The sequence below is a fragment of the Branchiostoma belcheri genome, unplaced genomic scaffold (assembly GCF_001625305.1).
Source record: "Branchiostoma belcheri isolate BF01 breed outbred unplaced genomic scaffold, Haploidv18h27 scaffold181, whole genome shotgun sequence".
NCBI lineage: Eukaryota > Metazoa > Chordata > Leptocardii > Amphioxiformes > Branchiostomatidae > Branchiostoma > Branchiostoma belcheri.
Window position 1 is genome coordinate 127,048 of NW_017803280.1, and position 25,056 is coordinate 152,103.

Sequence of the window (25,056 nt, forward strand, 5' to 3'; positions counted from 1 at the left end):
GTACATCATGCACAGTCTGGACATTCTACGTCTGTCTTCCAGGGACCCCCACTGTAGGTTTCTTTCCGTTTCATTTCCGTTACACTAGCACCCCTTTGATAGTTATTCGTGCAGAATCTTGCAGCTTGGCCTGGCCGTTTGAACCTTTCGATTTTTGGAACTTCGCCAAAGGATGGTTATGTCGTTACCCTGAGACTAGACTGTGCTTATTTTTTTGTATTCCAACATGTAATCACAAGACGTGGTGACGGCACACTTAAGCTTTTTCAACTTATATTAATGCCGCCCCCAACACAGGGGACAATACAATACTCATTTTCACCTGAGCGAAGTGAGGAAAGTCGTGTAAAGTGCCTTTCCCAAGGGCACAAGATAGGTGGCATGTCAGGACTCGAACCCGAGACCACTTGATTCCGAGTCGAGCACACGACCCCTGTTCTTATTAATGGCGCTCATTTTGATTTTAGTAAGGCACAAACTTGTTGTCTGTCTATTTTTTTAAAAACAGAATTCACATTATACAAAAAATAACATTTTTTAGGAAGGTTTGCTTTCACTGCAACCTAGAAACAGCAAGATTTTTAAGGTATGCCTCACATGAGAAAATAATCAATACAGATTTTGTAAAGGTGTGTCCGCATAAATCATCGAGGACAACTATAATTCCTTTCTTGATTCTCGATTAAAGAAGTTCTTGACTTGTAAGAAGAAACTTTCTTGCTTACAAAACGATCCTTTGCAGACAAATAAAGCTTCATTTGCATGTTGAGATGTCGAGCTATGCGTACCGATCAATCTTCTATGACGACCTGTTTACGCACTATGACTTCGACGCCCCAGGACAAAACATTTGCGAATCTACTGCACACCATGTAAGGCCACACCGACTTAATTTTATGGATGACATCCGCGCACGCATTGATTTTCGCCTGTCGCCCTCAAAAGAAAAAAAAGATCACGTCCACCGAGGCTCTGTCCTGGCTCTAGGCCTGGGTAGTCCATGGTAGTCAGCGACAAAACGGAGCCGAGCACCCAGGCTACCGAAGCTCCACGACTCAAGAACTCAGTACATACCGTACAGGACCGATTCATAAATTCCACAAGAAGCCAGCATGTGCCGGCTTGTCGTATACGTCGCCAAGTACTGTCGCGAATTCACAATACCAGCTTTGTATTCCTGTGGTTTAGTAGCATTTTTATTTTTGGCCGGATTTTTTTTTTATTCGCTCGCGCGCACTAGTTTGGGGGTCTTCAGAGGATGTCATCCATAAAATTAAATCGGTGTGGCCTAAACAGTTAAACAATGATTTATACATCTTCTACTGTAGTACATACACAAAAGGAAATAATCTTATATCCTCGTTACAACATGCCTTCAAATTATAGGTTAATCGTCTAATTACAAAGTTGACAAAGAAAGGGATATAGTAATCGGCAGGGGAGCTGAAAAGCGTCTAGTTGTCTCTAACACAATGATACCTTCTTTCGTCGACCTCCAAGCAGATCCTACGGTGGTATAAGGTAGTATGGCCGTCGGTGGGGTCGTGTGGCGTAGTGGGCGATTCGGAACCTAGAGGTCCCGGGTTCGAGTCCTGACATGCCACCGATCTTGTGCCCTTGGGAAAGGCACTTTACACGACTTTCCTCACTTCGCTCAGATGAAAATGAGTATTGTCCTGTCATGTATTTGTCCCCTGTGTTGGTGGCGGCATTAATATAAGTTGAAAAAAAAAACTTGAGTGTGCCGTCACCACGTCTGGTGATTATATGTTGGAATATAAAAAAGGTAGTATCCACAGGCCATGCAGTTATCATTAGTGAGAAGTTTATTGCAAATCCAAGCCCGAAGGCTAATTGCAAGTTACACACATAAAATAACATTGAAACAGAGTATAAAATAACTTCAAAATGTACATCATGAAATCTAATTGACTAAAACTATTGCTATGTCTAAAACTATGAATGAAGGGTTTGACTTCTCTTCTGTAAACCATGGAAGACGTAATGTCCCACTTTTTCTAAAATCTGTGGGTTTTGGGAAGTTAAAAGAAGAAAAATTTTTGTTTGTAATAATAAGTTTTGGGAAATTGGAAAAAGTAGGTTCTGCTTGACCGAATATTATCGTTTGTAACGTGTCGACGCCACCCTAAATGACATCAACGGTTGAAGTTTGAAACAAACATTTTAAATTATTACCATGGAGATATATAAGATAAATCACTTTCTTTTCAAGCATCAGATTTTAAATACTAGTAGTAAAACAGACACATTCTGTGTCAATACGAAATCTCTAGTCCTCAAAAATTGTTACAGGCTTCCAGTGCAGTTTTTAGGGCTTGGAAACCCGATTTTTCGAAGTCAACATTCTAGTTATTTATCTACATATTGAGTTGAAACCACACTGTCCCGATGTATATTGACCCACATGGACCCTCAATTCTGACGAAAAATGGTTAATGGAAGGGCCCTGATTTTTTGGGTACCACCCAGAAAATAAAGGACTCATCTTGGGGCTTGTTTAAATACCCAAAGTATGAAATACTGATTTAATTGTGCCAATGTGAAGCAGTATGTGTCAATATCACAAGGATTGCCTTATTCAGAATATTATCAGTTTTGGTATCCCGAAATCGCATTGGATGCCTTTAGGAGCAGATCGGCTCTCGTTTGGCTAAAATTAGAACACAAATTCAGCACAGACAACAACTACCCTGTGTTACACAATGCCTGAGACCTGAGGCTAATAGACCTATCTCATACACACTAGTAGCTCTGACCAGTTCAGCCAAAGCTTAGAGATACAAAAGTAGCAATATAAAGTTGCCTATACTTGACCGGCATCCCGGACTTTAGTAAATGTGCGTGATTATTTCTCTCGGCGATTATCTAGTACATATAGTACGTGGTAGTATCCGTACCAATGGCGACGATAGAGTCTTTAGACTATACTGTAACAATCTCTAATATATAGTCGGCACACCCGCCCTTCTGGGTGGGAACCTAGCTTGTTGTGACCTTCGAATTCCTTTACTTAAGGTTCACTGCCTACTTGAGTTGTCTGTCTGGTACATGACAGGTAACAGGGAGCTAAGATGGAAGAACTTAGTCACAAAGACGACATCGAAGACAAACTTCAAACTAAAGATGGAGTCTGCGATCTCTGTCAATCTGGAGAAGACACATCAGTGCTTCCGTGTCGTCACCGATTTTGTCATCCATGCCTGGGGCAGTTACAAGTGACAGAACGAGAGGGGGAGTTAACTTGTGTAGTGTGCAGTTCTAATGCCCCCCTCACCCAAAATGGCGCTCGACAAGAAGACGAAAAAGGCTACTCGCAATCGAAGCTCCCAGGGATTAACACAATTGACGGGACAGCCGAGACACAGTCTACAGGACAACAGCAACCGGAAAGGTCCAAGCATTCAGAGCAGAAAATTGCAACCTTTAATTCGGTACAAAAGGAGCTACCCTCTGAATCGGAGGCACCGAATGTTGACCATAGAAATGTGGTGACAACAGGTAAGCCAAAAGAGGGACAAGTAGAAGACGTAGAATATTTCTTGTGCTTAAACAATTCGGACACCAAGAATTCGCCCAAAGGTACGGTGGAGAAAGAGTTGCTGCCTGAGCCAAAAGAGACTGACACAACAGAATATGAGGATACAAGAGAGTCGGGTGACATCTATCATTTTCAAGATTTAAACATTCAAGATGTAATGGCAGAATCTGAAAGGGAAAGTGAGAAATCGTATTCTGGATCGACGTTACTTAAAACAGCAACGACAGCAAAATCAGCAAAAACAAAAACAACAACAACAACTACAGCAGTGACAGCTCCAAAATCAGCAGCAAAAACAACCACAGTAGAAAAAACAGCAGCAACGTTAACTACAACACCAGCAGCAAAAGCAGCAGCAGCAACAGCAGCAGAAATACCAACAATAGTTTCAGAGAAAACAACAACAACAGCAGAAGTAACAACACCAGCAGCAAAAGCAACAACAGAAAAAACTACACCAGTAGCAGCGAAAACAACAACAGCAGAAGTAACAACACCGGTAGCAGCAAAAACAACAGCAGAAGTACCAACAACAGTTGCAGAGAAAACAACAACAGCAGAAGTAACAACAACGCCAGTAGAAGAGAATACAACAAAAGCAGAAGTAAGAACACCAGTAGCAGAGAAAGCAACAACAGCAGAAGTAACAACACCAGTAGCGGCAAAAACAACAGCAGAGGTACCAACAACAGTTTCAGAGAAAACGACAACAGCAGAAGTACCAGCAACAGTTGCAGAGAAAGCAACAACAGCAGAAGCAACAACAACAACAACACCAGTAGCAGAGAAAACAACAACAGCAGCAGCAACAACAACGACAACAGCTACAGAAGACCCTGCCAGACAGGAAGAGGCCCCGAGAAGATCCCATCGTTTGAACTCCGAGGACCGTAAATACATTCTAGTTTCGAAAAAGGGACGCAAAAGTCAGCAGGGCGAATCGGGAGATTCGAAGTTACATGTCAGATTTGACATGGCAGCATCGACAGTTATATATGGACAGATAGGTCCAGAAGAAATGACAGAGAGTCTGCAACATGGAGATGAAGACAAGAAGGGAGTTAATATGAGTTCTCCGGGCAGAGATATCGGAACACAGCCCAAAGAGTTGTCGTTACACCACAAGAAGGGGACATGTAAGTGCTCGAGGGGTGAAGTTAAAACCGTGCACTGTAGCGTCTGCCAGAAATATGTCTGCCTTCACTGCGCCACACACGAACACAAAGACCACTCCGAGGAAGAGATACAAGAAGCTCTGGACAAGGAGAAAGACAAGATAAAGCACGGATTAGACATCGCCAGCACATGTGCCGAAGCACATCACAAGAGAGTCGACGAACTCGCAGAATCAGAGCAAAATCTTTTGAACCAATTTGAAAACATGACCATAAGGATCGCCGACCATTCAGAAATTGCTCTTAGTTTGATAAACGAGCGGGTTGAAAGCATCGTTCAAGCCGTACAGGATGAAGCAGAGAAGGTTCGAGAGTCCGTTCGTAGTTTTAAGGCTGAAAGCTTGGAAGATCTTATTGCAGCTTTCGAGGAACGACGGAAGAACATAGCCGAAGAACGCGAAGCTGCGCAAGTAGCGTTTGCAGCGTCTTCAAGCTACACTAACATCTCACGAAAGATACTCGAAGATGGCAGCTCCGCAGTGGTGCTGACTTCATCCAACAGCCTTTCTGAAGTCTTCAAAACGTTGAAATACCCACATGAGAAGACGCCTGTGCCAAGTGCAATACCGCCGGATTACGACAGGCGTCTCTGGTTCATGGCGCCTCAAGTGGACCTCAATGGGGAGATACAGAAATGGTTCGGCAAAGTCGTAAACGGTTCTTGTAAAGAAATAGTTGCGGAAGGAACGAAACGAGAAACAAAATCTCCAGCATCACAACAATGTCCAACATTGATAGCAACGCTAAAAAGCGCCACCACGCAGCTCCACCGGACATTCAGCGTGGCAACAGACGAGGAAAACGACATCATCGTCGCCGGCCAGAACATCGTCCGCATCTTCAGCAGCGACACCATGCGGCTCAAAAGCGCCGTGGCTCTGGCCTTTAACCCGGAAGGGCTTGCGGCGTACGGCGACGAAATCTTCGTGACCGGAAACGGGCACAACATCCACGTGTTGAAGAAGAGTGGAGACAGCAGACGCGTGCTTCATGTCGAGGGGGTGCTGTCCCGACTACAGGGATTGGCAGTGGATACTACCGGTAGAATCATCGCAACTGAAGGGCGCCAAGTTTTCGTCCTTCTCCCAGATGGAACCGAGGTCTGTACATTCGATGTCGCTTCAGAGGGTGGCCCCGTTAGACTCTACCCAGCGACCAATAGCAGTGATCGTATCATCATCAGCGACCAATCAGGACACACCATCAAGCTGTACGACGCATCCGGGAACCTGATTCGTCAAATGGGCGGGAAAGGTAAAGATGATGGACAGCTGCTCAGTCCGGCAGACGTGTGCGCAGACGCAGAGGACAACATCATCGTAGCAGACACCAAGAACAACCGAGTTTCCCAGTTCAACCCAGAGGGAACGTTTGACAAGCACCTTGTTGTGGAAGAAAACTACGTCAGATTTCCATGGGGCGTAGCTATGACCGGAGACGGTAGACTTGTGGTGTCGTCATTGGCGGTCGGGCAGGCAGTCAAAGTCTTCGACCTGCACAAAAACTCTTCTTAAAGATTTAAAGAAGCCATCCAGCGATTATGTTAGATACAATATCTATGTACATAATATTAAAAAAGTTTCTGTCTAGCTTAGCTTTCTTTTCGTCTCTTTTGATGTCAACCGATTTTGTAAAAATATGGCAAACAATTTTTGGACCTATTTCAGACTGACTCAAAGCCAAGGACACTTTGACAACGCTACAGGGTATTTCAGTTATTTTACTGCATATGTATTATTATGCATTATCATATAGCCAAGAGTTCGCCACGCTCACTCGGTGGTTTATTTGGTGGTTATCGTACCTGATGACCTGGGATTATGTCACCATATTCACTTCGGATTGGGGCATTAACCCCTTTATTATTACACACATCTCCAGATGGATAGATAGATAGAAAGCCTCTTGTGTGTTTGTGTAAGAATAAATCATTAATTCATGGATAGATAGATAGATACTAGTAGATAGATGGCGCTGTCAGTCGAAAAGGGAAGAAATAGAATGACCGAGATTATACTGACGTACCAAATAGGACGCTATATTTAGTCCGGAAACAAAAAAAAAATATCACCGGAAGGCAACCAAGGACCTACTAGTACTTCCTGGTGTTAGTTACTCTGTAGATATATTCTCTGACGCTCTTTTTGCAAGAACTGCATTTTCATATTTGTAATTGTTCATTTTTGGGTATTCTGACATTTCAAGAAACGTCCTATGAAACAAATAAAACCCATATAATAAGAAAAAGACATTACAAAAGTTCATTTATGGTTAGGTGAATGGTGTGAAATTTAGTACGAAATACATTTGTACACGCGCAATTTATTTTCTATAAATATACATACCCAACTCAATTCGAATGAAATGATATCAAATCAGTGACTGTAAACGCCAAAAAAATGACCTTTGACACCTAGACAATGCCTTGATTACGGCAGATGTTTTTTTTTTTTTTGGGGGGGGGGGTTCTTTTCAATGCCCACGATCATGATAAGGAATACTCATTTTCACCTAAGGCCATGTTGATTTGATTATATGGATGACATCCGCGCGCGCATGAATTTTCGGCCGTTTCCAAAAAAAAAAGTTTTCAACCATACTGTAAATCGTACAAAGCAGTTGCAAAATGAGCAAAAATATACCATAAGTTACACAAAAAATTAATAAAAACTATACCAATGTCGTAGAATGCCAAAATCAAACGAAAAAAGACGAAATTGTCTTTTTCGCCAAACCATATTCTGTGCCATTTGCTCAACCCTCATGACCACGTAGATTTCATAATGAGAACAACATTTTTTTTTTGCAAAACTTTTTTTTTTATTCGCACGCGCGCATCAGTTTTGGGGCTCCCGGAGGATGTCATCCATATAATCAAATCAACATGGCCTAAGTTAAGTGAGGAAAGTTGTGTAAAGTGCCTTTCCCAAAGGCACAAGGTTGGTGACTTTAATAGCAGGGTTCGAACCCGGGACCTTTTGGTTCTGAGCTGAATGCTCTTGTGCTACACGACCCCACCATGTACGTAGCACCCTCCCTCATAGTTTCTAAATAATTACCGCCCCGAGGCGCGTCAAATATAGGCGTGTTGCCCTCTTACCGCCTAGGGTCACTTCTCCATTGTTGAGCTCATTGGGGACAACAATTTATAGTGTCAGACAACGCAACTGTCAGGAAACATGGCACGATAGTCATGCACACACCGTTCAACCGGACGCCAAGCCGTATGATCCAAGATTCAAGACCAACAGGATTTTACTCTCCAATCAGAGGTTGTGGGGGAATGATCGTTACCATTTTATATGTGGTCGTTTTTTTGTCGCTACCCCCACCGTCGGTGGCTGGTGACCTTCTCTGGCTAATGGATACTGCCTGGCGAATTTGATACTGTCTTTTGCCACCGAAAGAGATCTGCTTGGAGATTACAGGATTGACCGACAAAGGTGAGTACGTGTTTCCTTGTGATCTGGAGTTATGTCACATTTAATCTTATTTTACTCTCTGAAATCTTACATTTCTCATACTAGTAGGTTGTCAGATCAGACTATTAGTGACAAAAACGTGCAACCTTTCAACCTTACCAACACATACGTACACGCCTCTGACGAAATGGATTTGTTGAAGTTGTCTGCACGTATTTAGCGTTATTGGGGAATTAAGAATAAGTCATAGGTTTTACAAGTATAAATCTTGTAGATTTTGGCGTGAAAGATCGTTACATTTCTGACTGGATCGGAATGCCGGGCCTTTCTGACACTATGACAGTATTCTACTGTCAAATATGCCCAGCGGCAATAAATGTCGTTCACACGATCTACTGTATACGTAAGTCTGCATTGTTCAGGTTGAGGAAGTAACGCTGAGCATTTCAGAGCTCGCCAACTGCCAACTGACATAAACGAGGGCCTGCAAGCCCTTTTTCGTAAGGCGTAATCAGGCCGTTTTAGACTTCGTAATTCGTAGGCAGCCTCCGCAAAAATCAACGTAATTCGTAATAGGACATTAGCCGCAAATCGTAAAGTCGTAATCAGTTCTGAGACTTTAACGTAATTCGTACTAGGCGGCGAAAATTTTGCGTAATTCGTAACCACTACACCCCCCTCCCCTTGCAGGCCCTCATAAACAGATTAGACAAGTCTTTACTAACAGGCTAACTGGCTTTGTTGACTTTTCCTCTTGGATTTATTGTTCTATCATAGAAAACCATCCATACATGATCGAGTTGTGCAAAAGTAACAGGTGAGTAGTCTCTATGATTTGTTTACAAATTGTAGTCTTATCTTTTCCCCAAGGGATAAATCGTGTTTCCGTGTGGTACAGATTGTTGTTGTGATACTAGTAATTATGTTTACAACGTGTGGTCCCTGTACTGTCCAAGCAGATTCGCTGTAGCGTCCAGTCTGATCGTGGTCGGGGCCGTAAGAGCTCTGGCCCGCCCGCCTCACATAGGTTTCCCGGTGAGTGTTTCACGAGAGATTAATTAGCCCTATCGTGTTGGGGGGAAACCAAATCCCCAAGCATACTGTCTCTGATTAGCGTAACACTCCTACCGGGACGGTCTGTTGCACTGGGCGGGGGAAGCTATTAGAGCCCCCGAAGACACAACCTGCCCGAACACCCCAATACCCCCAATCACGTAAGACTGGATACCAGGCTAATTCGCTGGGGCAAGGGGACTTTATGTTGGCCGCCTGTATATACATCGTCCGCCCCACGACAGCTATATTCCTTGGAGATTATGTTCCTAAGTGTACCCCTCCCCACACAACTCAGCTTTGTAGTCAGCAGGGGTCGAAATACATTTTGGAATCAACTTGCAATGGTGCAGATGAAAAAAAAAACACAATTTACTTGCACCAAAATAGAAATACTTGCACCCCTCAAAAATAATAGGTACACAATTAAAAGTACATGCAGTAACTATAACTATAGTATCGTGTATATATGTGTAGTCTAGCTAATGAACCGTGATTCAAAACAAAATATTTTTTTCTTCTGTAACGTCCGTTGCTACATATAGCTCATATTCCCGACACGATATGTGTTCCTAGATATAATTCATATCCAAAAGGGAGATGATATAGTTACAGGTATGATGACTTAGATAAATCTACGGGTAGTATCAGTGGATAAAGCTTACTTGCACCGGTGCACACCAGCCAAAATTAGTTGCACAGCACCAAATTTACTTGCACCAACTTGCACACGAAGGGGTATTTGAACCCCTATAGTCACAATGGCTGAATGGGGCGATATGTGTGTGTCTGTCCGTGTGTACATATGATATATATATCATCGAGTATAAATAAAGGCACAAACAAAACAAACAAGGAAGACGGTCTATACTAATTTCTGGCTTCCAATTTGACACTCACGTATGGAGCCCAAAAATTGTGACGCTTTGATAACATGTTCAAACGCCGATGTGTATGATTTGATATTTCCTGTCATTATTGAAGACAATTTTGCCATTGTTATTGATATATAACTGCTGACACGCTCTGATCATGTTTAAACTTCCGGGTCAGGACAGAATATGTGTAAAAAAACTCATGTTAAATGCTCCGGTAAGCTAACGAAATCCATTACTTAGTTTTTTTCTCATGAGATTCAGTGTAAAATATATTATTTCCTTGATATGAGTCGATAGAAATGTTGTAAAAAAAATTAACGGCTCCTGGTCGCAAATGTGCTGATGTTGACACATTGGCGCACCAAATCCGTAAGGTGTTTTTGGCATCCAGTTAGACAATTAGCCTAAGATAGGTGGGGTCGTGTGGCGTAGCGGCAACGTTCTCGACTCGGAACCAAAGGTCCCGGGTTCGAGTCCTGACATGCCACCGATCTTGTGCCCTTGGGAAAGGCACTTTACACGACTTTCCTCACTTATCTCAGGTGTAAATGAGTATTGTATTGTCCCCTGTTTTGGTGACGGCATTAATATAAGTTGAAAAAACTTGAGTGTGCTGTCACCACGTCTTGTGATGTTTCGGAATATAAAAAAAAAAAAATAGCCTAAGAGGCTCGGTGGGCGTCACTCCACCGTACAGGTGGGGAAGTCGTGTAAAGTGCCTTTCCCAAGGGCACAACGTCGGGCCACGGTGAGTATCGAACCCGGGACCTCTCGGTGCCGAGTCCAGCGCTCTCACCGTTGCGCCACCGACGCCACAGAAATGTTGTAAATCCTTTTGTATGTCTCAAGGAACAAACGACCTTGGAATGACCTCGGCACACAAGTAGACACATGCCCGTAGCCAGGATTTTGAATGGGGGGGTTCTTCCCATTGCTTGAGGGGACCACGAGCGCCGTAGGCGCGAGGCGAGCACCGAAGGTGCGAGGTTCCTAGGGAGGTCCGGGGGCATGCTCCCCCGGAAAATTTTGAAAAATGAACCTTCTAAAACGGCATTTCGTGCATTTTTGAGAGGATTTCCAAAAAAAAATCAGAGATAAATTTTTATTCAATGACAAAGGGAGCAGTTTTTCTACGATTCCAGTCCATCTTTTCAAGAAAAATCTTGGACCTTTACATAAAAAGTGGACCAAAAAGTGGACCTTTACATAAAAAGTGGACCAAAAAGTGGACCTTTGAGCCTTGTGGGGGGTTCTTCCGAACCCCCCGAACCCCCCTGGCTACGGGCATGAGACAGACTCCTTTGGCAATACATGTACATGTCCTGTCAGGGTCACCGAAGTAGGCTTGCGAGCTGTTCTTTCTGTCCTTGACTCCCCAAGGCTACAGTTGTTACGTGAATACGTCGTTTGTACAGGGTTAAAACGATTGGTATTCGGTCATTTGATACGTTTGAAGTCTCAAACGATTAGGACCCGGTGTTGAGACAAATCCTTGAGCTGCCACACACGAGAGGTCAGGTGTTTAGGGCTAGGGTTATGGTTAGGGTTGGTATTCGAGTTAGAGTTGGGATCATTGTTCAGGGCTAGAGGATGACACTTACGATTGGGGTTATGATAGGTTTAGTTCCCACATCACCACGGCCCCTCCCACCCCTTGTCTCAGGTATTGGAAGTAGTGTCGGAGTCATTTATTTGTCAGGATCATGTATATGGCTCTCTGTGTATGTGTCAACCGAAATATGATCGATACTGTGTGTCTGTGTGTGTGTGTGTGCGTGTGTCTGTGTGCATGTGTGTGTCTGAGTGTGTGTGTGCGTCTGTGTGTATGTGTGTGTCTCTGTGTGTGTCTGTTCGTGTGTATGTATATCTGTCTGACCGTGTGTACGTGTCTGTGTGTGTGTGTCTGTCCGTGTGTATGTGTGCCTGTTTGTCTGTGTGTGTGTGTGTGTGTGTGTGTGTGGCTCTGTGTGTGTGTGTCATTGTGTGTGTGTGTGTGTGTCTGTCTTTGTGTGTGTGTCTGAGTGTGTGCACGTGTGTGTGTCTGTGTATGTGTCTGCGTGTGTCTGTGTGTGTGTGTGTTAAGGGTTAACCGAAATATGATCAATACTGTCATTTTTTCCACAGAGACATGCAGCGATGACAGCCACAGCGGGCGATAAAAAGCTGTTTATGGCATCTCTGATTTCCTTCGTCACGGGAAGGTACGTGTACATGTAGTCATGCCTGTTCATAGCTCGAAATCCTTTTCTGTGAGTGGAGGGAACATTGAGCACATGATTTTATTATACTTACAGCTACATTAAATGTAGCAAATAAAATTTTAAAAAAATCCACATACACCTGCAAGTATATGTAAACCCTGGACATGGCTCAGGGCAGGTTAATTAGGTACAGGTTGACATCACCTTCACAGCTCCAATTTTACCTGCACTAACCTGCATATACCCAGTACATGGACCAGTGCAGGTTAGGTGCAGGTAGACATCAGAAATACCTGCACAGCTCCAATTTTACCTGCACTAACCTGCATATACCCAGTACATGGACCAGTGCAGGTTAGGTGCAGGTACACATCAGAAATACCTGCACAGCTCCAATTTTACCTGCACTAACCTGCATATACCCAGTACATGGACCAGTGCAGGTTAGGTGCAGGTAGACATCAGAAATACCTGCACAGCTCCGAATTTTACCTGCACTAACCTGCATATACCCAGTACATGGACCAGTGCAGGTTAGGTGCAGGTTAGGTGCAGGTAGACATCAGAAATACCTGCACAGCTCCAATTTTACCTGCACTAACCTGCATATACCCAGTACATGGACCAGTGCAGGTTAGGTGCAGGTACACATCAGAAATACCTGCACAGCTAAAATTTTACCTGCACTAACCTGCATATGAAGGTGTTATTTCAAGTTCTGCTTTTTATTTCGCTAAAACTATTTAATATTATCCTTTCTTGTCCATTGAAAGGTTTTGCTGAGTTTTGTAAGTTCGGCACTAGTGCACTCAACTAAGGCAATTAAATATTGATATAATATATATCTTTTAGAACTGTTAGAGGATAAATATTATTTCCTAACTGAAAGTCAAATGTACTATGGTATGAATAGGACATATTATGTATATTTGTCTATGTCAGAAATACATTCAACATATAAAAGGCCCAAATTCTTAGTGTACAGATTAAACACTAAGAATATGGACCTACAATATGTATATGGAAGAATAAAAAAAATGCTTACCAAGGCCACACCAATTTAATTTGTTGGTTAACGTATTCGCCCGCTTCTTTTTTTGCTGATTTGCAAAAAAATAAAAATCAGAATCAACTGCAAAATGCTCATGCAAATGTTAATTGTTTAAATTTTGAACCAGCCTGGTGTGTTGACTTCATGGCTTCTATCGTACCATTTTGGGCCATAATAGGATGCCTAGGCCTGTTTTTATTATTCTTTTTTACGCCCGCCCGCTCCATTATTTTTCTAGAAAAATCCGTTAACCAAGAAATTAAATTGGTGTGGCCTAATTGTTAGAAATTTTGTACAAGTACATAGTCGTATCCCATAGTGCAAAGTGTCATAGTGTAGCTTATTGTCCTACATTGTTAAGTGATCAAAGCTATTATGCAATTGAAGCATTACGTTGTTGCATTTTCCACGAAATTATCATATTTTTGACTGTTCTTTGTTACGCCTACAGCATGCTTGTGTACCTGGACTGCTGGCTGTTGTCCCCGTCATGTTACGTCAATGTTTACACGAAAACAGTTGATGTGGAACAATCCAGAGTCCCCCCAGGCTACACAGCCCGGGCAATACTACGGCCGTTAAAAAATGACGAAGAGCGCCCTCTACCGTCCACCCCTGTATATACAGGGTGAGTACTGAGCATTGTTGACATCATTCATGACTTTTTCACACTTCCCATAATGCCTAGTAAAGATTACGGATATGACGTATGACCACCCCCTCCCCCTTCCTCGATGTGATATTTCGAACAAGTTCTATCGACAAACTGGTCAACTAATATTATTTTGGATTATTTATCAAGTACAAAGTGCATGCCATAATTGCATTTTTGTTGGAATTAGAGAAAATGACGTACCTTCTATCGTTCTACCTTCTACCGAAGACTCACCTACTCGCACATTACGTATATCCGCTTCTTACGTCATATCCGTGATCTTTACTAGGCATTCTGGGAAGTGTGAAAGTCATGGACTGGGACGCTTATGTGGTGACGAACGAAGCTATTTCTATTTGCATTACATTTTAAGGCCACAACAAGAAGTAAAAGAAAAGACATTCCCTTTGTCGTTTTATTATAATTGTTTCGGGAAGCTTAAGCTGAAAAGATATGAACATTTTAACAAATATGATATTTCATGTTTTATATTAACATTTCAGACTTATAGGAGAAAAACCGTGCGAGTGCGTCGGATTTTGGCATAAGGATTTTTACACACCAAAGCAGTGGACTATAAGGCTACGGAACCAGGAGAAATGTTTACAGAGATACGAACGAAGGTGAGCACCAAATTACACGCATTTATTGACCTAACGGCATGTTAATGTACTAACAAGAAGTTTTATGTACTAACAAGAAATTTTATGCAATCGCCGGCTTCCTAAAGCCCCGGTCACAACCCACCGTACGTGCTTTTTGTCCGTACGTTTTTTGGGAGGCTATGTCTGCTACGTTTTTTTCTGAAAACGCGGGGAAGGAGTGGCGTCTACGCACGTCACTCGCATGCACGGTTGCGCAAGGTGTAATAGTGTGGTCTGCACATCAAGTCTGGCCGTGAGCGGTTGCGTGCATCGTACGTTGCGCAAGTGGTAAGTGAGTTGTACGTGCTTACAACGTTCGGTCTCTGTGCGATTGCCACTTTACCGTAAGTTTTACATGCAATTAAAGTTCTACGGTGTGTCTGCGTGCTCCCAAATCCGTAGGATTCCGTACGGAGGCAGTACTCACCACGCACGGATGCCCTACGTTTGCCCACGTTTTTGCACGTAGACAGCACGCAGAAGCACGTACGACGGGTTGTGATCGTAGCTTAAATTTTCGAATAATGGCCACTAGTTCTTGTTGGACCCTGGCCAGATTCTGAGGCGTTCAAGTTTACCTAATTTCCTGTGTCTGGCCTTCTGATCGTTTTTTATTCTTCCTGCTAGTTTTCTCTCATCAACGTGCTGTCAACCTAAGTGTAGAATCTCTTCGGACAAATAGACCAACAGCTCAGCCACTCAAAACAATACTTCCGTCCTGGGAAGTAAAATACATGTACATCTTACTAATACTAGTGTACATCGGCCATTTAAGTGCCTGAATAGCCTTTTTTTGTTAAGATAAGACTGTCATTGGGTGGAAAATATGATCAACTTAATATGTAATCCATGCAAATGAGGCTCTTATTTGTGAAATCAATGATTAAGATGGTATAATTCGTCAACCGGAAGGGTTTATATCATTTGGCGAAGGTATGAGGTAGTGGAACTCTTGTATTATAGATGCATTATTGACTGTCTTGATGTTTAGAGCGAGGCTTTGTCATTGATGTGTATCCCCTTTTGATATTTTCCAGGAAAATAGTGTTAAAAAGTGTTCAAAACTATGTAGATGGATCGTCGCCCATCAGCTACCCCTCTCATGGTGTCTACGTCAGGCCGCTGAGGGCAGTGCAGCTTGATGGTAATATCATCTTCTTATATGCTGCTTTATTTTCCCTTTGTGGCACATTCGTATAAATTTATGTATACATCATATACATAAAGTGATAACTGGATATCAAGGACCCTACCTAGAACCAGGATGCAAAACACAGAAAGCAATCCCCGTGAATATAGTTTCATCAAGTTGTTAAGTTAATTACTAAGTAAAGAGACTCTTTTTACACTGTGTTTTATTCACAGCCGACGTTTCGGTGACTTAACTGTTGACTTTATAATTTGATGTTTCTTTTAGAATGAATATGACAAATATATGAATTTTTTTTAAATTTATTGATAATTAAATTGTTTTTGAAATATTTTCAGGCCTTCGAATTAGCTGGTTTCCATCAAAGGCCATTATCACCAACGCAGTACAAACGGTGAGTTAAAAACTTCCTAGTTATAACTATACATGAATATATGGAGCAACGTGTGGAAAAACAACTACTCTCTTCATTAGCATAAATGGTCATATGAATTACATAATGGAAAGGAAACTGAACGTGTTCTCACTCTCAAGAAAATTCGAGTTACCGGAATTTTCGACTGAATCTCCTGGTCTTCATCAGCAAAAGTGAGATAGACACGTGATTTTGCCGCACGTATGATGTCAGCACTGGGTCAAAGTTCGTCGGAAGTCGGTACCGCCCCTCGTCCCGGTTGAGAGAAGGTTGGTGTTATCACATCAAATGCCAATGGTCGGCGAAAAAAGGCCTTGCCAGCAGTCATACCTTGGTACCATGGTGTAACTGAACACTCGCAACAACGCTTTTTTGTCTTTTACAGGTAAAACTTCAGTGTGAAAAGGGGATTTTCAGACGGATTGCCAATGTATCTAACGTCGATGTTCTAGGAGAAGACACCAGTGTCATGACCATCCAGACATCAAAACCACTCCTGTTAAATAGACAGCTTCGACGAATTGTGTACCAAAACACTGTGTTTGACACCAACGCATTTGATCTAGGTAAATTCTTTTATTAATGCAGTTTTGTCTCCTTGGTATGATGAATACATTCTCATGCATTATTTCCATGAAACAAGCTGTCATGTATGTATCGGTTGTGTCGCAATTGTTATTTACGGTTTGTTCTTTATTTCATCTTTCAGTGAAAGTACAGTATAAGAAATTCAGCGTCACCATACCGATTCACATACGCCATCGTCTAATACCGTGGCTATATGAACAAGGATCAGGTACAGTGTTTCCTTATCTTTTTACCTCCGGGGGACGAGACATCCTTCCGCGGAAGGGTTTTGTGACAGATTTAGATTTTCATGTTCGCAGCTGTTTCTCGCGTTTGGGTGGACGGATTCTTTTGAGACTCGGTATATGTTTTGCTATTGTGCTGCAGATGATGCACGTTCTTTTGTTTTTATTGTATATGTGTTTTCGGGTGTGAAAATGGTGCCTTTTGATGGCCCCAAAACACCCCTTTGAGCGTGAAAGTGGTCGCGACCGTTGACCTTTGGCGTGTTTAAGCTATTCTCGGTCTGGTCCACGTATATGACCCCTCACACAGAGGGGTGTCTGGTCTCGATAAATTCTTTGTTTCAAACCCTATATAAAAATATACAATAAAAAGCCCGGAGGTATAAAATCTCAGATTTTACTTGTTATGACTATTTCCAGTTGCTGATCACTATACCATAGACTTATATGCCCACATATTATAGAAGAAGTGGGTAAATTCGTCTTCCATTGTCTAAAAAGAAGAAGTCAAACCCAGCAAAACCAGTACATGTATTTTGTAGAATATAGTATAATGTTAGACGTAGTCCCACATACCATTGTATTTTCTTTCTTCATACATGTTGCTTGTAACGGCAATTAGCTCTGGTCATGTATTTGTAATGAACTTTCTTATCATTATACTACTATGATATACTTGTTATTTGATACCAAGGCTGCTGTTCTAACCTCTTTGAAAAATGAATAGCCGAGCTTGAAGCTGGAATTTGATGAGTTATTAAAATGTTTATGTGGGAAAATTGCTTTGAAACTACAGGTGCGATCCGGGACAGAGTCAGTGTAGTAGTGAAGACGTTCCTCCGGTACAGCAATCTCAGACGGTTGGTGAGATCGGTAGCAGACCTGTATCCTGGAACAAGGGTCATTGTTGCAGACGACACCCCGTCCCAAAAGTTCGAGAGCTTCCAGGACAAGTACACTGATCACTACCTGATGCCACAGTTCAAGGTAGTCTTCTTTGTCATTATTAATTTGTCTTGCGGGACCCATATATATGTGGGTTGCACGTACAGTACAATCTATACAGCACCCTGTATGTGTACGATTTGGGGGTATGAATGCTGCCCAGAGCAAGAAACTAGATGGTACATATACAAGAATGTTAAGAACAGTGTATAATGTTTCATGGAGACAACATCTAACAAACAAACAAACAAACAAACAAACAAACAAACAAACAAACAACTCTATGGCTCTCTCCCGCCTATTTCGTCTGTAGTCCGACGACGTAGACTTGCCCTGGCAGGGCATGTTGTTCGTAGTAACGAACCAGCTGGTAGACTAGTACAGTGGCTTCCTACTGGGAGACGTAGAGTGGGACGTCCTTATACTAACACTTTTGTTCATATTAGAGAGAGACACTGGTCTCGCAGGGACTGTACTAGTGTCCGCTATGAGAGATAGGACAATACTGATAGAGATACTGGAGTAACTTTATCATCCGGAGGCATGATGATGATGATGATGATGATGAGGGTATTTCTGGTGCAACGCATCCCACCGCAGCGAAACGCAACGAATGGGGAAGTAAATATGCCACCGCAGGACAAAAAAAACACATGAAATTATTGAAAAATGTTGTGTACAAAAGCCAGCAGGACTAGGATTAAGAAAAGCTAATTGCTTTTGCTCAGTTTTTCTTCCTTTCCAAACACAACTACTTCTCTTCGTCAGTGACCGGGTCCAGAGAGCTGTCACCATGGTAACTGGTGCTGTAACAGACACTCTGTGTTGGGTTACATTATGTCGTATCTGCATCTATGTTTTTTTACCAGTTGTTTATCTCTTGGTAGGGTTTTTTCGCTGGTCGGAACCTGGGGCTGTCACAGGTGACTACAGAGTACTTCCTGTACATGGATGATGACCATTATCTCAAGCCCTACACGAAGCTGGAAGTCCTCGTTGCTCTGCTGGACAGAACAGACTTTCACGTGGTAAGCCATGCATTACAATACACCTTATAGTTAATCAGACTGTAGTTGTACATGTATATTCCCTATTTTTTAACCTTTAGGCCACACCGCCTTAATTTTTGGATGACATCCACGCTCGCATTGATTTTCGCCCGTTCTCAAATAAAACTAGAGGTCGGAGATCTCATGTCTTCGTCAGAGGTACATCGTTCTAGAGAAATTAACATGCGTATTCTTCACTCTTTTTAATAATCAATTTGGTCTAAAGAACAAAAGAATCTCTGTACTATTTTTATGGTACAGAACACCCTGAAACGGTTTGCCGCAGATTATACAGATGCGTCGTCACCCGTGTTAGCCCCCCCCCACGTTATTTGAGTTTGGACTGTTACTGGAAAAAAAACCTTCAAGAAATTCTTACTGTGTTGAAAGTGTCACGACAGCGCCGCAAAATACAATAAGAGAAGATGTTATAAAGGAAAGAATCAGAACAGGGTGACTACTGCTGTTTTGTTAATTTGTCTTTATGACAAATAGAAGACTTGTTTCTTGTGTTCTTTGTGTCCTAACATTTGTACTTCTACAGTTAGTATATTCCAAATCTAGGCATCTCGTTTTTCGGCCCTTCGTGTTTTTATTGCACGCTTGCCTTAAATTTAAGGTAATTAGATTTAAGGTCTCCAGGGACGTCATCCATAGCAATTACTTGGTGTGGCCGTAGAAAATAACCTGACATATGTCCAACCTATCCTCCCCCTGCTGAAGTTATAGTACAATCCCTCAATGTAACGTCATTTGATCCCATCCCATTATGGGGTTCCCTGGCTATATCCAGCTGTCGGCTGTCTCCAAGCAGATGTAGGTGGGGATTTCTAAACACAAAAGGTCCTATTACGGGGACATAACGACCTCCACGACTCTCATCTTTGAACTCAATCTTGGAGACCACCACAGTAACATTCAAATTTCATTAACTTCCATCCACACATACAAAAGTTATCCTGCTCACAAGAAAAATTAACAAAATGCCCCCTGTAGTCACAACGAAACCCCCCACGAAGCTCAGTAACGAACTTAACCTTGGTCCCGACAATAGTAAGCACCACACCAAGAATTATAATCAACATTTTACAAATACTTGAGTTATCTTGCTAACAAGCCACAAACACAAAAGGTGCACTAACGTGACGCACGGACCCCCCACGAAGCCGAAACTTGTACTTGACTTTGGCCTCAACAGCGGTAATATGCCTGCCAAAAATCATGGACGTCGAATCATGCCTTCCAGAGTTATATCGCAAATTCCGCAGTTCCCCACACTCCGGCGAGACAATTTCATAGTCCTTCTGACGAAGACAAAGATCACGTCCTCAGAGGCTCTGGCCTGGCTCTAGGCCTTGGTAGTCCATGGTAGTTAGCGACAATGTAGAGCCGGCGGTAACTATGGAGGATGGCACCCAAGCTCTACGACTAAAGAACACAGTGCATGCAGGGCCGATTAAAAAAATCCGCAAATGGTCAGCATGCGCCATAATACGTCGCTGTGTACTGTCGCAAATTCACAATACCAACTTTGTATTTCTGTGGTTTAGTAGTATTTTTTATTTTTGGCAGGGATTCTTATATTCGCCCACGCCCACTAGTTTGGGGGTCTTCAGAGGATGTCATCCATAAAATGAAGTCGGTTTGGCCTAATGTTTTTGACACATGCAATTAGTCTTCGGTTATGATTAGAAGAATTATAAAATAAAATATCCCTTCAATTTGACTAGAAATCTGGTGGCGTTAATGGTCAATCCATTGCCACTATATATAGCCTTTGATTAAAAGACTGTGGGACATTTGCATTTACATAGAAGTTTCATTAAAGACGACAACATCATTGCCATCGGAGAGTAATTATGGGCATTCATTAAATGTAGCAGACCACATGTGTGCCTACTGCCGTTAATTCCTTAATGACATAATTGTTTGGACAAAGAAGGTAATAATAAATTGCGTAGACCTGCAATTCGAATCAAAGTACTAGTATTCTACTGCTCTGCTCTAATCGTACAAAGTCTGGTTATAATTTTAAGTTAGGCCACACCAATTTAATTTATTGCTTCTCGGATCGCCCTGTCCTCTTTTTCTGATTTGCAAAAAGAAATAATTTTTGTTGGTTCTAAATTAACTACAAAATGCTCATATTTATATTTTGGCCCCAACGGTTGAAGAGAGTCCTTTTCTTCCTAGTTCTTAAAGTTTTTCAATGTAACAATGCAATCTTGTTTAATTAAAAGTTCAAAATCTATTGTTTTGATTATAAACCAGCCTGGTATGTTCACTTCATGGCTCGTATTGTAACATTTCCGGCTATCATGGGGTGCCTTGGCCTTTTTTTCCGCCCTGTCGCTTCATATTTTTTTTCTGAAAAAATCCGAGAAACAACAAATTAAATTGGTGTGGTCTTATGTTGTATTGGATCATCACAGGTTGGCGGGGTGTATGAAGATCTGGAGATGTTCGCCACTACCATCCGCGTGTTGGGAAACTCCACACATGCGTGTTACGAGAAGCTACGCGGCTGGTATCACAGTGTGACTGGATTTCCAGGTGAATATTGTCTTCTTTATATTGCCTTTTTTCCCCAAACCTGCTTTCAGGCTTTGAACTTTTGAATATGTGTTGCATTTATACTATCATGAAAGTTCATCTGGGTTGGTAGCTACATGTTTAGAGTTAAACTTTTGGTCCAACACAAAAAAGTTATCTCACCTAGAGCTTTCGACCAGTCACTCTGGTCTTCCTCAGTAGACTGACCCAGTGAAGCTTGTCACATGGCTTCTTGTCATGTGACGTCAACACTGGGTCAAAGATATATGTTAGACGATGTCGGCCCCCGTCGCGGTTCAATGAAGGGTAAGGATCATTGTAAGGATTTTTGACACTGAACAAGACTATTTCTTGAGAGGGTTAAAGGAGGCCATATACATCAGGGCCCATCACCCTTTTTGTGTTGGACCAAAAGTTTTCACTCTAAACATGTGTTGCATGTATTCTCTAGGCTGCTACGCTGTTGACCATACGGAGAATTTCTTTCTTGCTTCCACGGCGGAGGTCAAGGCCATCGGATTCGATCCTCACGTAGCGCAAAGCCGGCTGGGACATCAAGGTACAAATAGAAGTTTTTAATAATCTTTCAACTTACAGTGTCGTACATGATAGTATAGTAGCCGGCGTACTGATGTATGGTTACTCTGGCACTACATTTTCTTTGATTTCAGTATGTGGTATTTGCGAACATCTGCCAATGGTTGTGTCACATAATGCATTACCTTAATCTTATCTAGTCCCATCCTCATGCCCGAGGGTCGGGGACTACGGTGGCATAGTGTATATGTAAGCGTTAATGTATTTTGGTATGAAACGTAATGGCATAATATAAATGTATATATACAAATGCTACTATATTATAATCTTTATTTGCAAAATCATGCCCAAAGGCTAATTGCTTTCACAGTCAAAGACACTATTCGGTATAATACAATGATAGTAGACAGACAACTACTTGTCTGAAAAAACTTATATTACTACATGTAATACTACGCTAGCTATTATGAGGTTTGACTTCTTCTTTGAAGGCAGTGGATAATGAATAGTCCCACATTCTGCATAATGATAGGTTTTGTGATCTTAGTAGACACGTAGTCATTTGGTGATCTTCTAAATGTTGCAAGTATGGAGAAATTTTGGTAACTGTCTGAAATAATCTGTTTCTGTCGGTCTCATAGTGAGAACATTGGCTAACAAAATGTTTTTCATTTTCCACTGCATGCATATATATGTATATATACAAATGCATATCTTAGTTAAGTTGTCAAACTGGTGCAATGGCCAAGTGGGAATTTACATTTCTAAATATATACACAAAGTAATGACCTGTTAGACATGTATAACTGCGTTACATTTTTTATTACAAAAAAACAAATAAGTGTACATTGCCTCCCTTATCATACATTATAACGCAATATCCATATATTATAGTCATCATCGTCATATATTATTAAATACATTATATATCATCATATATTTTCATCATAATATATTATTAAATACATTAATTGGGGTCATTCAGTGGGGTCGTGTGGCGTAGCGGTAGAGTGCGCGACTCGGATCCTAGAGGTCCCGGGTTCGAGTCCTGACATGCCACCGATCTTGTGCCCTTGGGAAAGACACTTTACACGACTTTCCTCACTTCGATCAGGTGTAAATGAGTATTGTCCTGTCATGTATTTGTCCCGTGTTGGTGGCGGCATTAATATAAGTTGAAAAAACTTGAGTGTGCCGTCACCACGTCTGGTGATTACATGTTGGAATAAAAAAAAATACATTATATATTATCATATATTATCATCATGATATATATGCTTATGCATTCATAACAAAAGTTTTTTTCTTATTTTCTCCCAATTCATGTAGAGTTCTTTACCGCCGGGCTAGGAAGGTTACGTATAGCGGTCTGTAGTAACATCATCGTCGGCCACAACAAAACCACAGAAGGCTTGGACGACAAACTGTATCAGCAGTACCGAGTTACTGACAGGGCCTACCGTAACATGCGGATCAGACATCACCTGTTCCGAGACAATCTCACCTGTGTAGGAGTCAAATATCCAAGGTAAGGTTTTTCACTTTGCTTCTTAAATCAGAAAACAGACAAAGCGGGATCTTTTGTTCCTCTGCCTTAAAAAAAGAAGTCATACACAGTAGCTTTTAGGAGTTTAGCAGTAGTTCTTTGTCTATCAATTTGCCTGTTCTTATATGTACTTGCCAAATGTTTCTTCTGTACTTGCAATTAGCCCTCGGGCATGAATTTGCAATAAAAAACAATTTAATTTAATTGACTAACCGATTTAGACGACCCCATGCCCACATAGTCCGGGTGAGGGAGTGTCTTTTTGCCAATATCTGAACGGCTTCAGAACCACTAATTTGATAAATTGTTGAATAAGATTATGTAGCAACAATGTCATGATAGATAACATGAAATATCTTTAGATATAGACATCATTTTGACGTATTTTTTTGAATATTTTAGTATTCAGTAGATGATATTAGTATTGTTATAATAATTCAATTGCAAATTATTGATTTATGAGAGAATCGGGTGTTATGACATGGTATATCAAGCATCTTCCTACATTGTAAGTCAGCTTCTTTTCTTTATCGTTTCCAGGAATTTGACGCTTCTACAGAGCTTGAGAGACCCAAACACCCCGCAGCAAGTAAAAGACAGAAGAGAGAAGGAAGGCTGGTCTTTTCTTAAGGGGCTGCTAAATGAGAGTCACTCACTCCACGGATTCGTCCACGGAAAAGATGAAGACTGAGAAATTTAGCTAGACACTTCATACATGCCCGTAGGCGCTAGGCGAACGCCGAAGGCACGAGGTTCCTTGGAGGGTCCGGAAGCATGCTCCCCCGGGAAATGTTGAAAAATGAACCTTCTGAAATGGCATTTCCTGCCTTTTTTAGAGGATTACAAATAAAAAAAACAGAGATAACTTTTCCAATGACAAAGTGAGCAGTTTTTCTAGGATTCTAGTGTCGCTGGTGACACGAAACAGTCCATCTTTTAAAGAAAAATCATGGACCTTTAGATAAAAAGTGGACCAAAAAGTGGACCTTTGTGGGGGTTCGTCCGACCCCCCTCCCCTGGCTACGGGCATGTCATAGCAACATCAAGCTGCCACTGCACTGCTTGCATGTATGAGGCTTCACGTCACCATCCGAAATAACGAATGCAAGCCCTCATGCATGTTCCAGAGGTTTAGAACGTCCGCCCTCTTAAAATTGATCCATATAATGAAACCTAGGGATCACTAAGCACATGCGCTAGTAGAAATTGTACTTTGTAAAATTAACATTTTGCTAATGTTTGCATAATATTTGCTTTCGGAATTCGAAATGAATACGTTTAGCTTGGATTGAGTATTTCTTTTTTGCTGATTGAACAGTAAACTTGCCCAATCAGTAAAAGGCCATACATTTGTAATCACCTAAACTATAAAAATCTAAATTTCAACTGTCTTTGCTGAGACTGATATTTG

At 41.7% G+C, this 25,056-nt stretch overlaps 2 protein-coding genes across 4 annotated transcripts; both read left to right on the forward strand.

Annotated features, from left to right (window-relative positions):
- The first annotated feature begins 3,092 nt into the window (after window positions 1–3,092).
- Window positions 3,093–6,633, forward strand: LOC109467536. Its single transcript, XM_019765558.1, has 2 exons — window positions 3,093–4,121; window positions 4,347–6,633. The coding sequence occupies exons 1-2, from the start codon at window positions 3,093–3,095 to the stop codon at window positions 6,246–6,248; spliced, it is 2,931 nt and encodes a 976-aa protein (XP_019621117.1). The 3' UTR covers window positions 6,249–6,633.
- Window positions 6,634–8,117: 1,484 nt separating this feature from the next.
- On the forward strand, window positions 8,118–24,630 carry LOC109467557 (beta-1,4 N-acetylgalactosaminyltransferase 1-like). Of its 3 annotated transcripts, none has more exons than XM_019765582.1 (14): window positions 8,118–8,177; window positions 12,212–12,288; window positions 13,791–13,967; window positions 14,498–14,617; window positions 15,676–15,782; window positions 16,127–16,182; window positions 16,589–16,769; window positions 16,913–17,004; window positions 17,817–18,002; window positions 18,848–18,988; window positions 21,442–21,562; window positions 22,014–22,121; window positions 23,429–23,627; window positions 24,186–24,630. In XM_019765582.1, the coding sequence occupies exons 2-14, from the start codon at window positions 12,224–12,226 to the stop codon at window positions 24,334–24,336; spliced, it is 1,704 nt and encodes a 567-aa protein (XP_019621141.1). In that variant the 5' UTR covers window positions 8,118–8,177; window positions 12,212–12,223; the 3' UTR covers window positions 24,337–24,630. The 3 variants fall into 3 exon arrangements, with proteins under 3 accessions (XP_019621141.1, XP_019621139.1, XP_019621140.1); XM_019765580.1 differs by having other exon boundaries at window positions 16,913–16,999; window positions 17,812–18,002; XM_019765581.1 differs by lacking the exon at window positions 8,118–8,177 and adding an exon at window positions 8,951–8,973 and having other exon boundaries at window positions 16,913–16,999; window positions 17,812–18,002.
- The last annotated feature ends 426 nt before the right edge of the window (window positions 24,631–25,056 follow it).

Excerpts from the sequence above, each read along its gene's own strand:
- LOC109467536 (XM_019765558.1), top strand. The coding sequence starts at position 3,093 with ATGGAAGAACTTAGTCACAAAGACGACATCGAAGACAAACTTCAAACT. Across the intron at positions 4,122-4,346 it reads AGAAAACAACAACAGCAGAA|AAAACAACAACAGCAGCAGC; the intron begins GTAACAACAACG and ends CCAGTAGCAGAG.
- LOC109467557 (XM_019765582.1), top strand. The coding sequence starts at position 12,224 with ATGACAGCCACAGCGGGCGATAAAAAGCTGTTTATGGCATCTCTGATT. Across the intron at positions 16,770-16,912 it reads CACCAACGCATTTGATCTAG|TGAAAGTACAGTATAAGAAA; the intron begins GTAAATTCTTTT and ends TTCATCTTTCAG. Across the intron at positions 23,628-24,185 it reads GTAGGAGTCAAATATCCAAG|GAATTTGACGCTTCTACAGA; the intron begins GTAAGGTTTTTC and ends TATCGTTTCCAG.